We start from the raw sequence: 19,538 nt of genomic DNA, 5'->3' as shown, positions 1-19,538 counted from the left end.
TGCCAACCACCCACAAAACTTAAGCAACCACCAAGTAAACAAGCATCTAGCAACTACTCTTGACATCCAAGCAACCACATAGCAAAGCCCCAGCAACCACTGAAAACACCCTATGGAACCACATAGATGAAAACATAACCACCTAGCAAAGCCCTCCCAACCACATAAAATGCATAGATTAAAACACTTAGAAACACCTAGGAAACACCCTGGCAACTATCCATGACACCCTAGCAACCATCAACCCTTGCAATCACTCACAAAACGTTTTGTTCTGCCAAGTACCATTCATAAAAATCATCAGTGTTGTTACCTGAAAGTCTGACTGCCCAGTGCCCATTAAGCAACACCCCACTGTTAATATCCAAAGCCCCAAACATCTAGGCTATTAGTTCACACACAAGCTTTACGATGGCATTAGCCCTAGCACACATTCACACACAAACACAGCCCACCATACAGTTTCCTCCTCTCTACCTTTGATCCCCCACAAATAAATTAGTCACAGCGATATGCAAAATGGCATGGAGTGACAATCAAAGCCTGACTAACAAGCTTTTAAGGACCGTGCTAAAGTTTCATAATCACACAATAATAAGATTATGCAAACTCGCCCATTTTGCCACCTGTGTATGAAAGAAAAGGAAAAAAAGAAAACCAAACCACTAGATGCACTCTGAACTCTATGAATGTGTGTTCAAGGAAGCCATTGAGAGAAAGCTTTTACTGAGTGTCTTTACCTTCATAAGCAACCATAAATATTGCTAATTGTGATTCCACCCCCATCCCTTGACTGTGCACCAACAGCCTCTACCACTCTTTAATCAATAACCTGATGGCCTGTCTATTGTTTAGATGAAAGATCCAATAAGATGCTAAATTCAAAATGTATTATCCAATCAAAAACTTGCTAACTCCAAATGAGAGTCTGCACATGCAGAATATCAAGACAAATAACATTAATAGTGTATTCTGAAAGTAAGCAGCCCATAAATTAACACAGAATATACGGAAAACTATTACATCATTCTTGTTTTCAATTTTTTTTTAATAATCAAATACAGGGTGATTGTGACCACTGGTGGAAAAGCTTATTTCTAGAATTGTTCCTCATTTAATACTACTTGTTTTTTTATTTTTTCATTAATTATATTATAAAAAATATACACATATTGACCCACACCTTTTGTGTGAAGCCAAAAGCCACCTTTTTGTTTAATACATTTCAAATAATGGAGCTACTAATTTATAAAATGCATACTGTGCTGGGATTTGTTATTGATTTTCCATAGCAGAGAACTGCATACATATAACATTGCACATGTTCTCTATGGACAAAAGGGACATCAGAAATGTGTAAATGTCATATTGTGAAAGGCATACATTGCATGCAAATTGTCTGAATGTAGCGCCTGAGCTAAGCTAAAACCTTTTGGTGTGCTAACTAGGGGTGCAACGGTACAGATAGCCCACGGTACGGTCCGTACCTCGGTTTTTGGGCCACGGTCTCGGTTCGGTACATGTTTTGTGCAGAAAGAGACTGCTATTTCATCCCAAAAATATGTTTTATTTTTCTTATGTGCATAAACAGAATGTCACAGTAGGAAGAATATCAATGTATGGAATAAATTAACACTCTAGTCTGTACTGAACAACACTAAGTAATACAACCTCTTCAACTATCACTTATATGAAATACAAAATGTAAACAAACACACTTCAAAATATTCAAATGGATCCCAATTCCAAACCTTGATAACTGGTATATGAAGTGATCAATGTGAAAGAAAAAGTGCACTTTTACCTTTAACAAACATAAATTAGCTTGTGCTTTGAATAAAAAAAAGCAGAGCAAAATAATATAATAAAAAAAATACTGCATTCAGGATACAAAGTGCAATGTTATTTACTCATCCACTATTGAGAGATTCTTGTGCAAAAAGATGAGTCTATCATCAACACTGTCTGGTGCAAGGCGAGACCGGTTGGCACTAACGATGTCCCCAGCAGAAAATTCTCAACTTTTCAGAACGCCGCAAGCGCACCGTAGGTCACGTGACAAGAACCAACCAGAGCGAAGCTGATGGTTGCTTTAGCAACGACAGACGCCTCCGGAGCGCAACCGCCCTAGTGCTTTGGAAAAAGGAGAACGCGGCACGCCTAGCGTTTTCTACGCGTTTTTAGGCGCGATATGTGAACGGCGCCTAAAGCAAAAACTAAAAGGATCAGCGCGAACACAATGGCAAAACCGAAGTCCCGCGGGACACGAGGGTAGATTGTCCCGTGCAGGGCTGACCGAACGGTCCGGGATTTTACCGTGTACCGTTGCATCCCTAGTGCTAACACAAATCATAAATATTTTGCTAGCTACTTCACTGCAGGTCCATTATAACTCTAATTTGTGCATAACAACATTTACTACTAATAACTGTAAGAATGGGAAAAGGATGCTGCACTAAAAGGAAGCAAAGGAGTAGTTCTGATATGCAAACCTCAGGCAAAACAAAAATTAGCATTAGCGATGAAGACACCAGTCTGGCTGGTCTGAGAAAACAGAGTGTGGAATTAGCAAATGTTTGCCAATTAGATCTACTACATTAAAAGCAATGAAACTAGCATTTTTGTTCAGTCAAGTACATTGAGCAAATGTACTACAGGACAAAGAACACAAGACGACATTTTTGTGCGACCATGCCAATTCAACTGATACAAAGCAAGACGGCAGTGTTTAACATCACTAGTGTATTTAGGAGGTAGCAAAATGACAAATGAGTCAAAATTTCTCTTTTTCATACTCTACATACATCCTCTTTCATAATACCTTTCTCTCATTTAGCCTTTGATTTCTTTTACACCCTTTCCATAATTCATACCATCTTCTACTTATGGTCTACCTTTATTCTGCTTTTTCTCTCATTCTCTCTCTTTTTATTTCTCTCAACCTCATTTCGCTCTTCTGCTGCATTTTCCTCAGGCTGCAAAAGAACCAACCATCATAAATCTACCCCTTTATTGCTTCTGAGGAGAGAGAACGAGGGAAGAGAGGGGGTGGGGGCATGGGAGATGCAGGAGAAGAGAAAAAAAAGACGAAAAGGGGTGGAGGAATATCTAATCTCAGAGCAAGAGCAACAGAACCCAATGAACAGATGGATAAAATGAAAGGAGGAGAGAGAGGGTGCCTGGGAGGGGCTGAGGATGTCACCATTAATGAGAATAATTTACAGTTCAGAAGCTAACAGACTCGAGACCTCTCCAATAACTGAGACCACCACCAGCACAATTACCCTTTCATAACAAAAGGCATTCTAGCACTCTTGGCTGACATTTTTTAGTAAACAGTAGTCTAACGAAGAAACTGTGTTGGATAATTATGCAACAAATACTAACAAATCTCACATTTCTCATTAGTTGTTGACTGAAGGCTAATGGTTACAACCAATGAGCAAATGGCAGTGACATTTGAATGAACATGGTACTAATGATTTGAAAATACTATCACTATCTAATACTAATACTGATACTATCAATTCCTGAAACTGAAAGGAGAGACAAGGCATCCTTTTAGCCAAGGATAGGATGAGGGAAAGGGATTTTGGCGGCCATGGGGACATCAGAGGTTGGCGCATAGGCATAAATATATTACAGAGTGTCGATTTCCTATTCCAAGAGCTAGCTGTTGCTCAGGGCAACAGGAACCATTACTGTCCCACTGCACAACACAGACATAAAATCCAGAGTTATGGGTAAGGACCAATCGGTTCGACTTATAACGGGTCTCTAGGCAAACTCCCCAATGCTGAAGCGTTGTCTCAATACTTAAGTAATAATAATAATAATAATAATAATTTGTTACATTTCTATAGCGCTTTTCTGGGTATTCAAAGCGCTTTACATATGGAAGGGGGGAATCTCCTCAACCACTACCAATGTGCAGCATCCACCTGGATGATGCGACGGCAGACATATTGCACCAGAACGCCCAACACAGCTTATTGGTGGAGAGAAGATGAAGCCATATATGTATGGGGATTATTAGGAGGCCATGATGGACAGAGGCTAGTGGGCAAATTTGGCCAGGATGCCAGGGTTAAACCTCTACTCTTTTTCGAAGGACATCCTGGGATTTTTAATGACCACAGAGAGTCAGGACCTTAGTTTAACGTCTCATTCGAAGGATGGTGCTTTTTGACAGTTTGGTGTCCCCATCACTACACTGGGGCATTAGGACCCAGACAGACCACAGAGTGAGCACCCCCTGCTGGCCTCACTAACACCTCTTCCAGCAGCAACCTAGTTTTCCCAGGAGGTCTCCCATCCAGGTACTGACCAGGCTCAGCCCTGCTTAGCTTCAGTGGGCAACCAGTCTTGGGCTACAGGGTGATATGGCTGCTGGTGTTAGCTTTTAGTTTTGTATAGCCAGAACTTTGACTAAACAGCAAAAAGGTGGTCCATTTTGCATTTTATATTTTATAACATCCACTTAGACAGGAAGAGCCGTCTGATTAACATGTAAAACCAACCAATCACAGGACTGATATTTGTGTATAATTTTCGGGAGGGTTGATCTGAATTAATCTGATTATATCACAATAATAGTGGGTGAAAAATAATTTAAATAATGGTGCAGCAGTATCCATGAGCAACTGTACAGAAAACACAAAAAAAATCTGGTGGTAAATGTGACTACTCAAATAAGTACAGACTATTTGACAGGCATAACCAAGAAACAACAGAAGGATAAACAGTTTTACTCATGGATATCTAATTTACCTGCTACCAAGTACCTGGTAAACAAAGCAAACAAAGCTCTGAAAATCTTCAAAGATTTTGCCTGACTAAGACAAAAATCAAATCCAGTGATTAACTCTTCCTCAACAGCGTTCATTGCATGAACCTGGTACACCTTTGTTTTCAGGAGCATACTAGATTGATATAGTGCTTTCACGTTTTGTGTACAATATGCACCACATGGTCAGTGTATAGACTGTGAAGAGACCAATGGACTTTAAATAAATCTGAACAAAAAGGTAAAGAGAAAATAGAAGGCTCTTTTTGCCAAACGCTTTTAGAAAGTTATTACTTGCATGCATCCACTGACATAGTTCAATAGATAGAAATAGGTACATTTATATCAGCTATTCAACCAAAAACCCACCTAATCAGATCACAACAAAATGTAAAACCATTGTGCTTATCCCAAGCAAACTAACAAAGATATAGTACACTAAACACTGTTGACAAAGCCTTAAAGCGAACAGCTCGCTGTAACAACAACCATCTGACCAAATATATAAAGATTAACACTTAACACTTAATTCACAACTGTAGCCCTGCACAATTTTTTTTAAATATTAATGAAAATGCAAAAGCAGCAGTTAGTTTTAGTTCTCCATAACATGGCATGAACAAAAATCAAGAATCTTACCTGTACATGCTGCTGCATAGAGCCATACGGCATGCCTTGAGTCAGCACTTTTTGCTTTATCATCATCATCCTCTTCTGTTCTTCACTTAAATGGGCTGTCTGGTTGGGCATTGGACCTGGAACTTGTGGTTGCCCACCCCCTTGCCCTGCGGTGCCCTGCATGTAGGGCATCATCGGGTTTTTGGCTTGATTGGCCATGGGCGGCGTCATCCGCTGACTCATGTGGTCTACTCCACTGAAATGAGTCAGCGGCTTGGTGTTGCTATAAGAGAGCTGTTTATTGAGGTTGTTTTGGGCAGTCAAGTTATTAGGTTGCTGCTGCTGCTGCTGCTGATTGAGCATGTTCATGTGGTTCTGTGGGAGGTAGTTGTTCATGCTTGGTGTTTTTGGCCCCATTGTGTTGCTAGGATTGAAAGCCTGCGGATACATCATGGGGCTATTTGGTTTGTCTGGGTTAAAGGGTGCACTGTATGGGCTTGTTGGTGCTCCTGCAGGTGACCAATTTGCGGCTTGGGACTGCTGTTGGTGCTTCTGTTGGATCAGTTTAGCACGCTGCTGCTGTTGGGCAGCCATTTGCTTCAGCTGCTCAGCCGGTGAAAGTTCAGAGGTGGGCGGGGCAGGTCCACCTGTTCCCCCTGATCCAGGGCCACCTCCCGTTACTGGAGTTGATCCCACGGGACCAACGGCAGGACCTGCATTCATCATAAATCCATTCCCAGGCCTCGAGGCCTGGGTCTGTGCTTGGGTGGGCGTTTGCGGAGAACGAGCCACACAGTTAGCAGGTGATCCTGATGGCATTCCAACTGCTGGTGACTGCTGCAAGGGTTGCTGGGGTGGTGTCCCATTGGCAGCAGTTGCAAATGGTGGACCAGAGGAAGATGGTCGCACCTGAGGTGACCCCATGGGCATCTGTCCACTCTGTGGTTGCGGTGTACTGTTGGGTGCCGAAGCTACGGAGTTAGGTGCTGGGTCTTGTGCAAGCTGCGTTTGTTCTGTCGTAACCCGTGTGAAGTCGCTCACCTCCTTCTTCTCCTCAAAGTCTTCATTGAAGAGGTCGTGCATATCATCCTCAGGCACCGTATTCGCCAACTCGTCAATCAGTTCCTGCCATTCCTGGTCATTCAGATTGATATCAGAGAATAGCTTGTTCTGATTTGAAAGCGACGTTTCCGAGGACTCTATTCCACCGCCATCATCCAAAGGCTCCTGTTTCATGTCCTTTAGTAGGCCAAAGCCATCGTCCAAATCCAAAGAACCATTAAGTTTAATATCAGGCATTCCACCATTCTTGCCTAAATCCTCATGTCGTCCAGTAAGATGGTTAGTACCAGCATTGCCATTGCCGGTTCCGTTGTTTGAGGAGGCACTGTTGTTGCCCGAGGGCAAGGTAGGCTTGATGTCCATTGAATGAAGTGGGGAAATGGGTGGGAGGCTACCGAGAGAGTCCATTCCAGTGCATCCTTCCTTTCGGAGTCTCTTTGTAGTGGGAGAGTAACTCCCATCACTGAGGCCATTTTGGTCACCATTTAAAGGAGATCGGGCACTGTCCAATTTCCTCTTCACCGTCTCCTGGAGCTGAGAGAGAAATAAAAGAGAGAGAACAATGGTTAGAAGGTTTCTTCAGGTGTATATAAAAACCTACGAAGGACAACATATTTTAAGAATATTGTTTTCATACATTCACAATGTCTTGTAATGGTACCTAGTGAAGTGGTTTCTTGAATAAATAGTTAGGCATGGAATTATTCCAACTATTATTTACATTTCAAAGCAGAAACAAGTCAGAGTGGTTTTTAGTCCAGAATGCCAAAATTTACATAGGTAATATATTCTCGCTATCAAAAAAACAACAAAACCACTTTGCAACGTGTACTGTGCTAGACTAACTGGGACTTGTCACAGCACTTGCATATTGTTGCCCTTTTGTTTATTTGATTTCTTCTTTGGAAAAAAGGGTCTGCAAAATGATTAAATGTAAAAGTAATTGTAAAACACTTCACAATAGAACAAGCTTTGTGCCAGTGATCCTCATTGTGTTTTTATGTATAACAGTAAAACAAACATCAAAAGTGAATCAGTTACTTAATTACTGACATGAATTGATGTCACATTCACTTGCATAACTGAATATACTTTACATCAAATGAGGGCAGGTATTTTGATCAACACAAACTGCCAATGCTTCCAACGCTGGTTTTCCATATCTACACAGGTGATTGGGTTTAAACAGAGTCCTCAAGAGTTAATAACAGGCTAATTCAAAACAGAAGACAAGAAGGTCCTTTTATTTGCCACTATATAAATTCTTAAAAGCCACATGCTTATCAAATCAGTCTCAGTCTAATCAAATTACTGTAGGGATGGGCCAGAATAGTCAACTAGTTAGAACCAATTAGTGATGTCAAATAATTTGTAGTTTATATATATGAAGACCTCCGATGCAAAAGCCTCTAAAAGCCACCTATGTCAAAAATGAGATGATAATATTGAGTGAATGCTCTCCGCACATAGTATACGTTCATCAAATATGTTCCCAGCCTCAGCCCATTCAGAAATGTCGGTACTTGGGTAGAAACCTATACATAAAAGCCTGATAGAAACGTTAATATTAAGAAAACTGTAAAACGACGGACTTAGAGGCTTTTGCATCTGAAGTCTTCATATATATATAAGCTACAAATTATTATTTTTGTATTATTATTCCTATTTATGTTATAAAGGGGATGCATTAAGAGACAAATTCTCAAAAATTGTTTTAATGTGCTTCTCCAGCACCTTGGTGCTATGAGCATGAAAAAAAATAAAATTTAAAAACTCTGGCTTTTATTTATTTTAAACACAAGGACACCTACAATCTGACTATCAGATCAGGTTCTGGTGGACTCTAAACCAGCCTAATTATGGAAGGCTTCCTCAAGACCGACTAGTTAACTAGTCGTTCAACCCATTGGCTTGTCAATTTTGAAATATGTAGCTTTGCACATTCCCGTTTTACTGGCACTGCACACACAGACAAACAAACTAACGGTCAATGCACAGAAAATCACCGATAGGGGAAAAAGGTGATGAGTGTCAGTTATCACTTCAGATTGAGATAGAGAGAGAAAAGACAGAGCATAGAGGGCAGGGAATCAGTTGCAAAATGAACTTTCATTGTTCACACATGGGCACTCTTTCATCCCACAATGCTCTTTTGCTTAATTTGTCTCAGCCATTAAGCTGTGTCTAAGCTGCTCAACACAAGCTAGACACTAACACACACGTACATGCCAACAGAGGTTAGGGATAGGAGACAACTCTTCAAAAAACTCTTCAAAATGTCATTATTTCCTTAAATGTATTTGCACAATAAACCACAAATAAGAAGCGAAAAGAGCAGTAATCAGTCGTAATGTAAATTTAAGTATTCTTCAAGTTTTTCCACAAATAATTATTTTAACATCCAGTTGTGCCACTTTTAAGACGGCCCCTTTCCTGCTCTATATTGCAGGGCAGCGTGGTGGGGAATGAACAACAGCGAATATTGACGAGGAAAGAGCGATAGATGCCTCAGAGGTGAGGATAGAAAAGAAGGTGAAAAGCATTTCTCATCATCTCTCCTCATCTTCCCGTTTGTGCTAATGACTCTCACAGTGAACACATTTAACGGTGTGTTAATTACAGAAGTGAAATGTGTGCGATTATGTGTGTGTAAACCCTGAACGTAGACGAACCGCACGAACATTAGTGACAAATTCTCTCCCTACACAACAGCAGGATCCCACCCACCTTCTATGCTTATCCCAGTGGACTTTAATGTGTGTGTATGTGCGTGTTAGAAATCTCAAACACACACACGCACACGCTACTCCACCGAAACGTACAAAATGAGATTCTGAAACAACAAGATTCATGGATCTTCTCTCCAGCTCTCCTCTGAGGCAATACGTCTAGTCCCCCCTCCCTCCTTCTATCTCTTTCTCTCAGTCTGTCTCTCTCTCTACATGACCAGAGGAACAGCGAGATCATGATGGGAAACAAGAAAGGCTGATGTTTACCGGCTAGCTTTATGCAAAATAAGAAGATAAGCATGATAAAATAAGGCGCACACACATACAAACACGTTCTGTTTTAGTCTACCTCTGTAAGACTCTATACGCTAACACAATGTAGTCGTGCAGCCTAAAATCTATACTGTAGCAAGCTCAAATATGCATGTTGCTTTCTTGTTGACTGTAGGTCTGCTCGAGGTCGCATTTTTCATTGTTACACCTCTGTCATGTGCAACAGCTAAGGGGGTTGTCAAGGCAACCGTTGTCACGACGGCTGTCAATATTCATGCCGTTTATCATGCCATAAAGACGATTAGGCTGACTGTCACTCACATGGAGAGAGTGAGTGATGGGGAGGAAGAGAAAGAAATTGAGTGTGTGGCTCACACAAAACTGGCTACGTTCCTATAGTCAGTGCTAGGGACTGACAACAAAATTTGTGAAACAGGTGTGATTCTGAAATGGTCCGGCACATACAGAAGCATATCCAAAACTGCCTGTATGAACAGGTAACCAACGTCAATCGCCTTTCTCCAACTCGTGAATCATATAACAATAGGTAGGGGGTGTCATGTGAAAAATAAAGTGGCAAATAAATACGTATAGATAAAAATGGATAACACTTTACAAGGTCTGCTGTTAACATTAGTTAATGTGTTAAACAACAATGAGCAATACATTCATTGAAGTATTTATTCATCTTTGTTAGTTAGTTAAAAATACAGCCATTCATGTTTAGTTCACAGTGCATTCATGTTAACAAATCATTTTTTATAATGTACAATTGATTTAGTAAATGTTGAAATTAACATGAACTAAGATGAATAAATGCTGTAGAAGCATTGTTCATTCTTAGTTAACTAATGTTATTGTAAAGTGTTACCAAAAAATGAAATAATACAAATAATAGGAATTACTTTATATAGAAATAATATATCGTTATTTGCCATAGGTGCGTCATAAATTGTAAATGTGGCCATTTAAGTATATGACGCCTTGTAAATACTTTTTAATATTGTAATTAATGTTATACATAAATTATAACATTAATAATAATAATAACAATGTTATAGATACATATTTATTGACTAAATGTGTTTTATGGTTATTTTGTCATGCCATCCTAAATTGTGTGAAAAGAACCATAATTACCACTAAAAATAGCACTGACAAACACATCATACTGTGTGAACATGTCCTCTCACTGCCTCACAAATTTGTTAAGCATGTCCTCACTCCATTCCTGTACCATATATCGGTCCGTGTGTGATGAATCCTGTCAGAGTGGCACATGATTGATATCAATAATGATCATCTTCCTGCAAAGACTCTGCATGCTAAGCGAGGCATAATTAGGTATGTTTAACACCAACCCCCTCTAGCAGACACCGACGTCTGGGGTCGAGTGGTACAGTACGAATGGCGTAACAGTCGACGCCATAAGCCGCAGACAGAGAGACCCATCTAGCTTGCAGCATTTGGCTCAAAACCACCGTAATAGGATAAGAACATCGAGAAAACCTCCCCCAAGCCTTAACTAGCATGGCAGGGTTAAGAAAACACATAGCAGAGGTAGAGACAGAGGAAGAGAGAGAGAAAGTCTGTGTATGTATGCGTGTAGAAGGGGGAGGCTGATGTTTGTTTTTCTCCATTTCACTGCCTATTAAAGTGTTCAGTAGCTCACACAAACACACTTCCTCTCCTGCTCTCTTCACAGTCACCATGTGGGAGAGCACACGGATAAAGGGAGGGAGAGAATACAAGAGGGAGGGAGGGAGGGAAAGACAGAAGAGCTCTTCAGACAGACGGTAATGCTTTCATGTGACTGGAGAGAGAGAGCGCGCATGGGGGGAGAGAACCACCAAGGTGCAGTTGTTATAGCAACCTCCTGATCCTGAAGCCCCTCCCCCCAGCGCCTGGGCTGAGTGCACTGGACACTTCTGCCAATAATCTCTCTCGCTCTTTCTCTCTAGTGGTTGCCCTCCCTAATGTTTTCTTTCCTCTCTCTCTCTCTCTCTCCTATACCTACCTTACGCTTTTTTCCAAATCTATCGCATTCTCCTTTTCTTTATCTCCCAATCTGTGCACTCTTCTTTGTCAATGTATGCAATACTTACCCTGTATCACTGACTTTCTCTTGTGACAGTGTCGTAAAAGAACAAAAATAACCTTGAAAAAAAGTGCAACCTTGATGATCCTCTCACCTTAGTGGCCCTTTATGCGTTACATGGTTCACCAGTCAAAACTGCAAAGATGTGTTGCATTTTTAGGTAAATTGCTAGATTGGCTCGGCTGTTAAATCGTCTGGAAAAACTATAGATCTATTGTGTACTAACAACACTGTAAAAAATTATTTTCCTGATTTATCACAATTTTTTTTTTTTTTGTTAAATCAACTTAGATCATTTATGTGGTTTAGATAAACTATTTTGAGTGTCTGTTGATTAAACCAATTTACTTCATTGCATCAACTCAAATTTTTAAGTTCAATTAACTCAATTTTAATGCAACCAGGTTATTTTTTTAAGTTAATCCAACAATATATCTTACAGTGAAGATGCAATGCAATACGTTCCCAGCGACAAACAATTTGTCTGTCAAAATTGCTGTGCAATGTGGCTCAAGATGTTTGCCAACGTACAGTGAGAAGAGACGAGCAGGATTCTGGACCAATAAGCCTTCAGTGGGCGGGGCTACTGAGTGTGACGCCACAGAAATAGAAAACAACCAAATGACAACATCCTGTTGCTCACTGCAGATGGACAAAAAGTTTTTTTTATATAGTGCTATTTATTACATATAACTTGTATATCACTGAATAATACAAAAATTAAAGTGTTTAGACCTTAAATTATTAGTGATTATAAAGATTAAATTTAAGTGAGCATGAGATAATCTGAAGGGAAAATAGGGGAAATATCGACTGATATACACTACCATTCAAGTTTGAGGTCAGCATTTTTTGAAAGAAATTTATACTTTTATTCAGCAATGAATCATTCATTAAATTGATCAAAAAGGAGAGTAAATATTTTCACATTGTTACAATGTAATGTTCTTTCAAACTTACTATTCATTAAAGAATCCTGAAAAATCCACAAAAATATTAAAGACCCCCTGTGGCGAAAATCAAGCTTTTAATGTTGCTTATATGTCTATGTGGTGTTTTTAAATATGCTTTAAGACAAACCATGTACAAATGCATAAGTCAACACCATTGCTGAGCATTTTCTCCTTAAAACTGCAGTGAACTAAAGACGCGGTTTGATTTCGGACGTCACAAACTACCTTGTAACCAACCACATCAATGTGTGATCATCAACGAGTGGATCTCTGAGCTGGCGTGAGGCGGGGCTAATTTGAATATTCATAGAACCGCGTTTACTAAATGAGACAAGGGTGTAGAGTTACATTCAAGCTATTTTAAGGCATGAAGAATTTTTTTCAAGGAAAAAAATCTTTAAACGTCATTTTGGTGATCAAGGATGAGTTTTAAGGGATACAATTATTGACTACAGGGGGACTTTAAGTGTAACTGTTTTCAACATTTATATAAGAATGAGAAATTTTTCTTGAGCACCTAATCAGCATAATAGAATGATTTCTGAAGGATTGTGTGACACTGAAGACTCACTTTCAGCTTTGCCATCACAGGAAAAAGTACAACTTTATTGAAATGCATAAACCCCCCCGAAAAACAGGTAGAAATATAGAGAAAACGTTTATTTAAAAAAAAAAAAAAAAGAAAGAATAATAACTAAATAAATAAGAGCTAAAAAAACAACAAAAAAAACAACAACATCTAACTAACCCCAAACCTTTTGCATGGTAGTATATATATATACTGTGTATGTGTGTGTGTGTGTGTTTAATCCACATCATTAAACTGAGCTCTTGAATGTGCATGGTACAATAAAGGCAGACCGACCTTAGACACACAACAGATAACACATACCCTCTCTTTAGTATAAACTGTTCAGAGTACTTCTATCTAAAAAATGTGTGTGTGTGTGTGTGTGTGTGTGTGTGTGTGTGTGTGTGTGTGTGTGTATGTGTGTGTGTGTGACTTTAAAATGAGTTGAGTGCATGACCCTTTAATTTAAGAGTTGAAAGAAACATCCTTTGGTACAGACAGTTGTGCTCATAACTTGCAGAATAAATAAGAACGTTCATAAAAATAGCATTTAATATTTTATTTATTATATCCTCAAGGAAGCTATTTACCATAGAATACATTTACATATATTCCATTAGACAAAATTGTAACTGAAATTATACAAATTGTCCTGTTCAAGAGTTTATGTATACCCAGGTTCGTTCGTTTTTTTTCTTTTTTCTTTTTTTTTTTCTCTTTCTTTCTCTTTTTCTTTCTTTCATAATAAAAAAATTGTAATTAAAAAGAAAACTTTCATGTGAGTTTATGTAAGAAGCACCAAATGGCTGAATCATCCACAAACCACTCTGTCGCGCAAGATCTGCAATACATTTTTACAGTTTATACCAGTTTTTTCATAAAACTGGTCTGAATGATTCAATCAAATATTGGACTGATCTGCCTCTCCAGTTAAACTCACTAACCAAATTTTGGTCTGTTAATCAAACAAAGCTATTGTATTACTTTAAAAGACAGTAGCGCACAAGTCATATGGACATTTATGATACGTTTATGGTGCTTTTTAGGGATGTGCCAGAAGCCTAAATCTGAATTAGAAGCCTAAATCTAAATCATGCCTAGGAAAGGCATGGAAAATGAGTGTCGGTTAGGCTTGCTGCAGTAGTTGGTTACATTACAGTACATCAGATTTCGCTCATCACATGAAGATAGTAAGGAGAGATGACTGACAGGGTGATGTCAGAGGATTTGGTGTGCAACAGATCCTGAGAGTCATTGACAGATATCTCCTCTTGTAAAGTGTGTTATCATTACTGCCGCTCTTATTTTATTATTTTTGCGAGAGAATGCAAAAGCATTGAAATATATTTTTTCCACCCATCTCATTTATTTTTTTCCATCACCATGTCCCTTTAGGGACTCCGTAGAATGCGTCATTTCCTTTACAAACATAGTATTCGGCTTGAGGCACACCCCTAGTGCTTTTACATCATTTTTGAAGCTTAAAAGCTTCAGTTTCCATTCAAAGTAAAGCAAGGAAAAGAGCGACTATCACATTATTCAAAATGTCTTCTTTTGTGTTCCAAGGAATAATGAAAGTCATACAGGTTTGAAAGACACAAACTAAGGTGAGCAAACAATGACAGAACATTCACTTTAAGGTGAACAATCCCTTTAAGAACCAAACGTATGTACTTCTAAACAAGAAAATGTGTCTATGGAATAAACATATCTGTTATGTAGGTTCTTCAACGCAATACTAAATTATTAGAAAACTTAACTAAATATTATCTTATTTGTTTTAAAATACATGACTGTACATAATTAAAATGCACACATTGTCGCAAGCTGTTGTTTTGTGATCAATACAATTCCCACTTGAATCTAGTTGTAGAGAAATTTTGGAATGTTGTGGTTAGCTGGAAAAAATGCATTACCTCACCCCTCCTTTCTCTCTCTCTCTCTCTCTCTCTCTCTCTCTCTCACTCTGTTCTACCTCACTCTCTCCCTCATGAGTTCCTGTCTGTGGGATACAGAGGTTTATAAATAACTCTCAGCCCAGTACAGTGTTTTTGTGAGTGCGTTTGGTGCCAGTACGTGTGAAGATGGAAGGAGCACCCACTGGCTAACACTAATATAATAAGATATTAATGAGGGAGAAAGAGAGAGAGAGAGAGAGGGAAGACAGGAGGGGGAGGACAGGAGAGAGCAGAAGCAGAAGAAAGGAGGGAGGAGAAAGAGGGGGCACGGAGAGTCAGCACACAAGGCTTCCGCTCGTTGAGCAACACCGCCTCCTCCTAAATGCTGCTAAATACTCGTTCTCTCTCGCTTGCCGTCTCCCTCCCTCACCGTTAATGGCAGCCTGTTTAAACACTGGCTGAGTGAATGTGTGTGTGTGCACTGTAGCGCCTGGGTGCATGTTAAACACAGTCCCTGAAATCCTACTCCAATCCAATAAAGCCTTCAGCAGCCCTGCCAGCAGAGACAATTACTGCACCTCACCCAGAGAGAGAGAGAGAGAGAGAGAGAGAGAGAGAGAGAGAGAGAGAGAGAGAGAGAGAGAGAGAGAGAGAGAGAGAGAGAGAGAGAGAGAGAGAGAGAGAGAGAGAGAGAGAGAGAGAGCGCAAGGGACAACAGGAAGCATGGAGAATGAGGGAGGAAGACAAAGAGCGACTCATCACAATAAACTGCTCATAATCATCTCTACATTACTCACATGCTCTTCAGCCTAAGCTCCACCCACTGACTTCATTTGTCACATTCTTAATAACTTCAAGTCCTCACTCTGTAAATATGGGTCTGATGGTAACTAGCTTGACTAGTGCAGTATGTCTCACATATATGCAATATGTGTGCCAATATAGGCTACAGATAGATGCAAATACTCTGAAACACATTTAGGTCATTGAGAGATAGAAACCTAGTTAGTTCAAAAGGTTGTACTGTTGTGCATCTAGCACAACAACAAAAAAGGACATTAACACAGCCGCAACTGAATTGATTTCCACAGCTTTGTTATAATTCACGTCATATTTACCCTCACTAAGGGCTATTCACAATAAGACCAAAACAAAAAAGCAAAGTGAACCTCAAAAAGTACTAGAATAAAACGAATTTACTCCAACACTATAGGGGGCGCAATGCACCTTTCAGATGGTCCGCCATCCAGCATAAACAGCAGTTCTGTAAACAGCAACAAACGTCTAAAACAACCTTTTGCAAAACAACCTTTTTAAAAAAAAAAAAGCTTCACTTCCATGTTCAATTCCTCAATGTCCGATCAAAAACATATATCATCTTGCTTTCGCTAAAACAAAGTGCAATTTTCCACCCAAAACCAGTTAAGCGCAAATCCCGCCACACAGTCACCCATCAAGCAAAGTTCAGACTTCATGGACTCATGAGTTCAGAAATATCATGGATGGTTCCGATCATGATAAACCGTAATGCTAATCATCAGGATGTGCTAAGTTATGGTTATAACTTAGAGGTGTTGGTAAATGTGTTAAAGATATTCATTAAAAAGTTGAATGCGGTATTATCAATTTTATCCCAGATCAGGTCTACATCTGTCACATGACATTTTACGATTCGACGGGTACAGAAACATAATCCACTGACTGCAGATCAAAACACTTTTATCGACTGGATAATCAAGGATAATCTCGCACAACATGACAAGTCAACATTCTTGAAGACAAGAAACATTACGCATTGATATTGCTTGAGTGATCACTGCAGAACTCTGTAGATTTATAGCTTAAGCTTGACAGCCAACAGGGGATCAAATAAAAAGGTAACATAGGTGGATTTTCCTCAGAATAGCCAAAACACGTGACCCTCAGGTGCCATGTGTGAATAATGGAAATAACTGAGAAGATGCTATCCATGATTAACGCATCCATGCTAGGTCAGTGCTAATGATTCAAATATACGTTTTACAGCAACAAAACACCTAATTTTAGTCCTGACAACCTTTATCTCAGGGAATACATGTTTGTGTACATGTAAGCAGGTCTGAGTTGCCTCTATAGCTGTATGCTAATGGTGTGTTAATGTCTAATGTAATGGGTAATTAGCATCAATGCTACAGGTTAAACTCCTCAGAAAATGTCTATCCCAAATGGCATCTTTAGACTTCTTCTTCTGGCATCTTCTAATTTTGGTAAAGTACTGACATGTGGTCGAATCACTCGAATCACATGTAGTCGAATCACTGGATTCAAGCAAGAGTACACCGAGGACACATGGCAGCCATAATAAAAAAAATAAAAAAAAATCTCACGTCTCCATCTGAATATACAGTACATACTTCCCTATTATATTGTAGGTGAAAATAGTATGTGAAAATGGATGACCTACTACTTCTGGTGATATTAAGTGAGTAGGCCTATCTGATCAATTTACTATCCCATGATTCCACAGGAGAAGATTAGTGAATGACGTAAGTGACACAACTGAAAACGCATGTCACATGACAATGAACTAATATAGCACATCCGGATTACATTCATAGTATACCGAACATACTTAACAGTTGCAAAGCAAGTACTTATTCAAAAGAGGTACCTAGTCAGAGACGACGTAATTTTGCCCGCAGGCCTAGTGATGAGAGGAGTGCGACAGACACCCCACAACCTCTCTTCATTTCTCTGTCGCCCCCTCATGCCATTTACCTTCATCTAATGACAGCAGGAAATGAAAACTTACTTTACAGTTATCTTGTTGACCACTTTATAATTCTAGTTTCTCTCTCTCCTTCGTTCTTTCCAATTACCCATCTGTTTATGCAAAGTATTTCTCTGTTTATATCTTTCGCCATCCCTCCCTCTCTCCAAATGCTCTTTTCTGTCTGTCTCTCTTTCTCTATTTTTAGTGTTCCACTGCTTCCTGTTCTTGGAGCCGTACCACAGCAAAGGGGAGGGGGGGGGGGGGAGAGAGAGAGAGAGAGAGAGAGAGAGAGATAGAGAGAAAATGTGGATGGGTGGAGGAAGAAAGGAAGTGAGCAGAGGAGGGGCTTGTGCCTGCTGTCCTCAGTTTCTGTAAATCAATCCGGCCATTTGCCTGTCCTTTTCCTCTCTCCACCACCTCCCTTTCTCACTCCATCTCTCCCTTCACAGAGATCAGGCTCAGAGCTGTAGCAAAGTCATAAAACAGGGGGAGGAGGGTGAGAGAGAGAGAGAGAGAGAGAGAGGAGAGAGAGAGAGAGAGAGAGAGAGAGAGAGAGAGAGAGAGAGAGAGAAAGAGAGCTATAGAAAAGGAAGGAAGGGATAGAATGGACAGAGTAAGCCAATATTGTTGAAGTAGAAATGCATTAAGAGTGAAAAGTTCCTTTAAAACCCAAAAAATGAGCTCTAATATACATGCCTTGACATATCAAGTCTATTTGGGCAGGATTAGCTTTCTAAATGATGTCTCAGTTACAATTATTAATAGAGCACTATGGCATACTGATTCAAACAGGATTGGGATCTCTGTAGTTTTTACTATGGTCTATCGTCTGGATGTGGCCATTAATGAAGGTCATGTGCTCTGGATGTGTGAATCACAACATTTATTACAATACACAAGACTTACTTATATATTTAATTATAACACATAAAATGAAGTAGAGCTGCATGATTAATCGTTAAAAGATCGCGATCTCGATTAAAACAACCACGCAATCTCGTTCCTAAATAACAGTGATTCGCCTGTGTCTATTAAACCTTTGATAAAATCACACCGGGACATTCAGATCTGTGGCGGCACTGCGGCTGAGCCAGGGAGAGCATTGTCATGTATAGGTATGAAACAGCTTCACAAACAGTCTTTAGGCCTATCGCTATTTCTGTGTTACAAATACTTCTGTGATATGAATATTAGGATAAAAGTTTATAGTTCGGATATAAACACAGATGTCAACGGAAGCAATGAAAATAGAGCAAATCACCTTTTGAAAGAAACTAAAGTAACGATTGTATCATTACACCAGTAGGTGGCAACAAGTGACTTAAAATTATCATTCCCGTAATGAAACAAGTGAAGTATTTATGAGTTAGTCATTCATTGAATCATTCATTCAAACAGTTTTTTAAAATAATTTATTCAAATGAATTTAACATTTTAAATAGACAGTAGCAATTATCAATTTAGCATTATCATTATCTTTAGTTGAATGTTGAGAATCGTGATCTCTATTTAAAATAAATAATAATAATAATAATAATAATTCATGATTCTCAATTTTATCTAGAATTTATCTAGAATCTAGAAGATGAGGATCATACCCGATGCTGGTACTACCATGGCTAAACAAGTCAGCAGGTAAACAGAGGTTTTTCTGTAGCCTAACTGGTAGAGGACGGTAGGGCTGAACGATATTCTGTTTTAACATCGACATCGCGATGTGCAAATGAGCGATAGTCACATCGCCGGAACATGCGATGCGAAGGGTAACGTTAGTAGCACCCATAGTGTAAGAGAACGG

At 39.4% G+C, this 19,538-nt stretch overlaps 1 protein-coding gene across 1 annotated transcript in view; it reads right to left on the bottom strand.

Moving 5' to 3' along the window:
• The window catches only part of maml3 (mastermind-like transcriptional coactivator 3), a 105,419-nt gene that overhangs the window by 35,805 nt on the left and 50,076 nt on the right, over nt 1-19,538 (bottom strand). The window contains exon 2 of the mRNA XM_079864703.1: nt 5,426-7,000. Within this exon, the coding sequence (XP_079720829.1) occupies nt 5,426-7,000 (1,575 nt within the window). The remainder of the gene's footprint in view (nt 1-5,425; nt 7,001-19,538) is intronic.

Source organism: Squalius cephalus (assembly GCF_949319135.1).
Source record: "Squalius cephalus genome assembly, chromosome: 2".
NCBI classification, from domain to species: Eukaryota; Metazoa; Chordata; class Actinopteri; order Cypriniformes; family Leuciscidae; genus Squalius; species Squalius cephalus.
The sequence above is the reverse complement of the archived record's forward strand: the minus strand, read 5'-3'. Positions and strand labels throughout refer to the sequence as shown.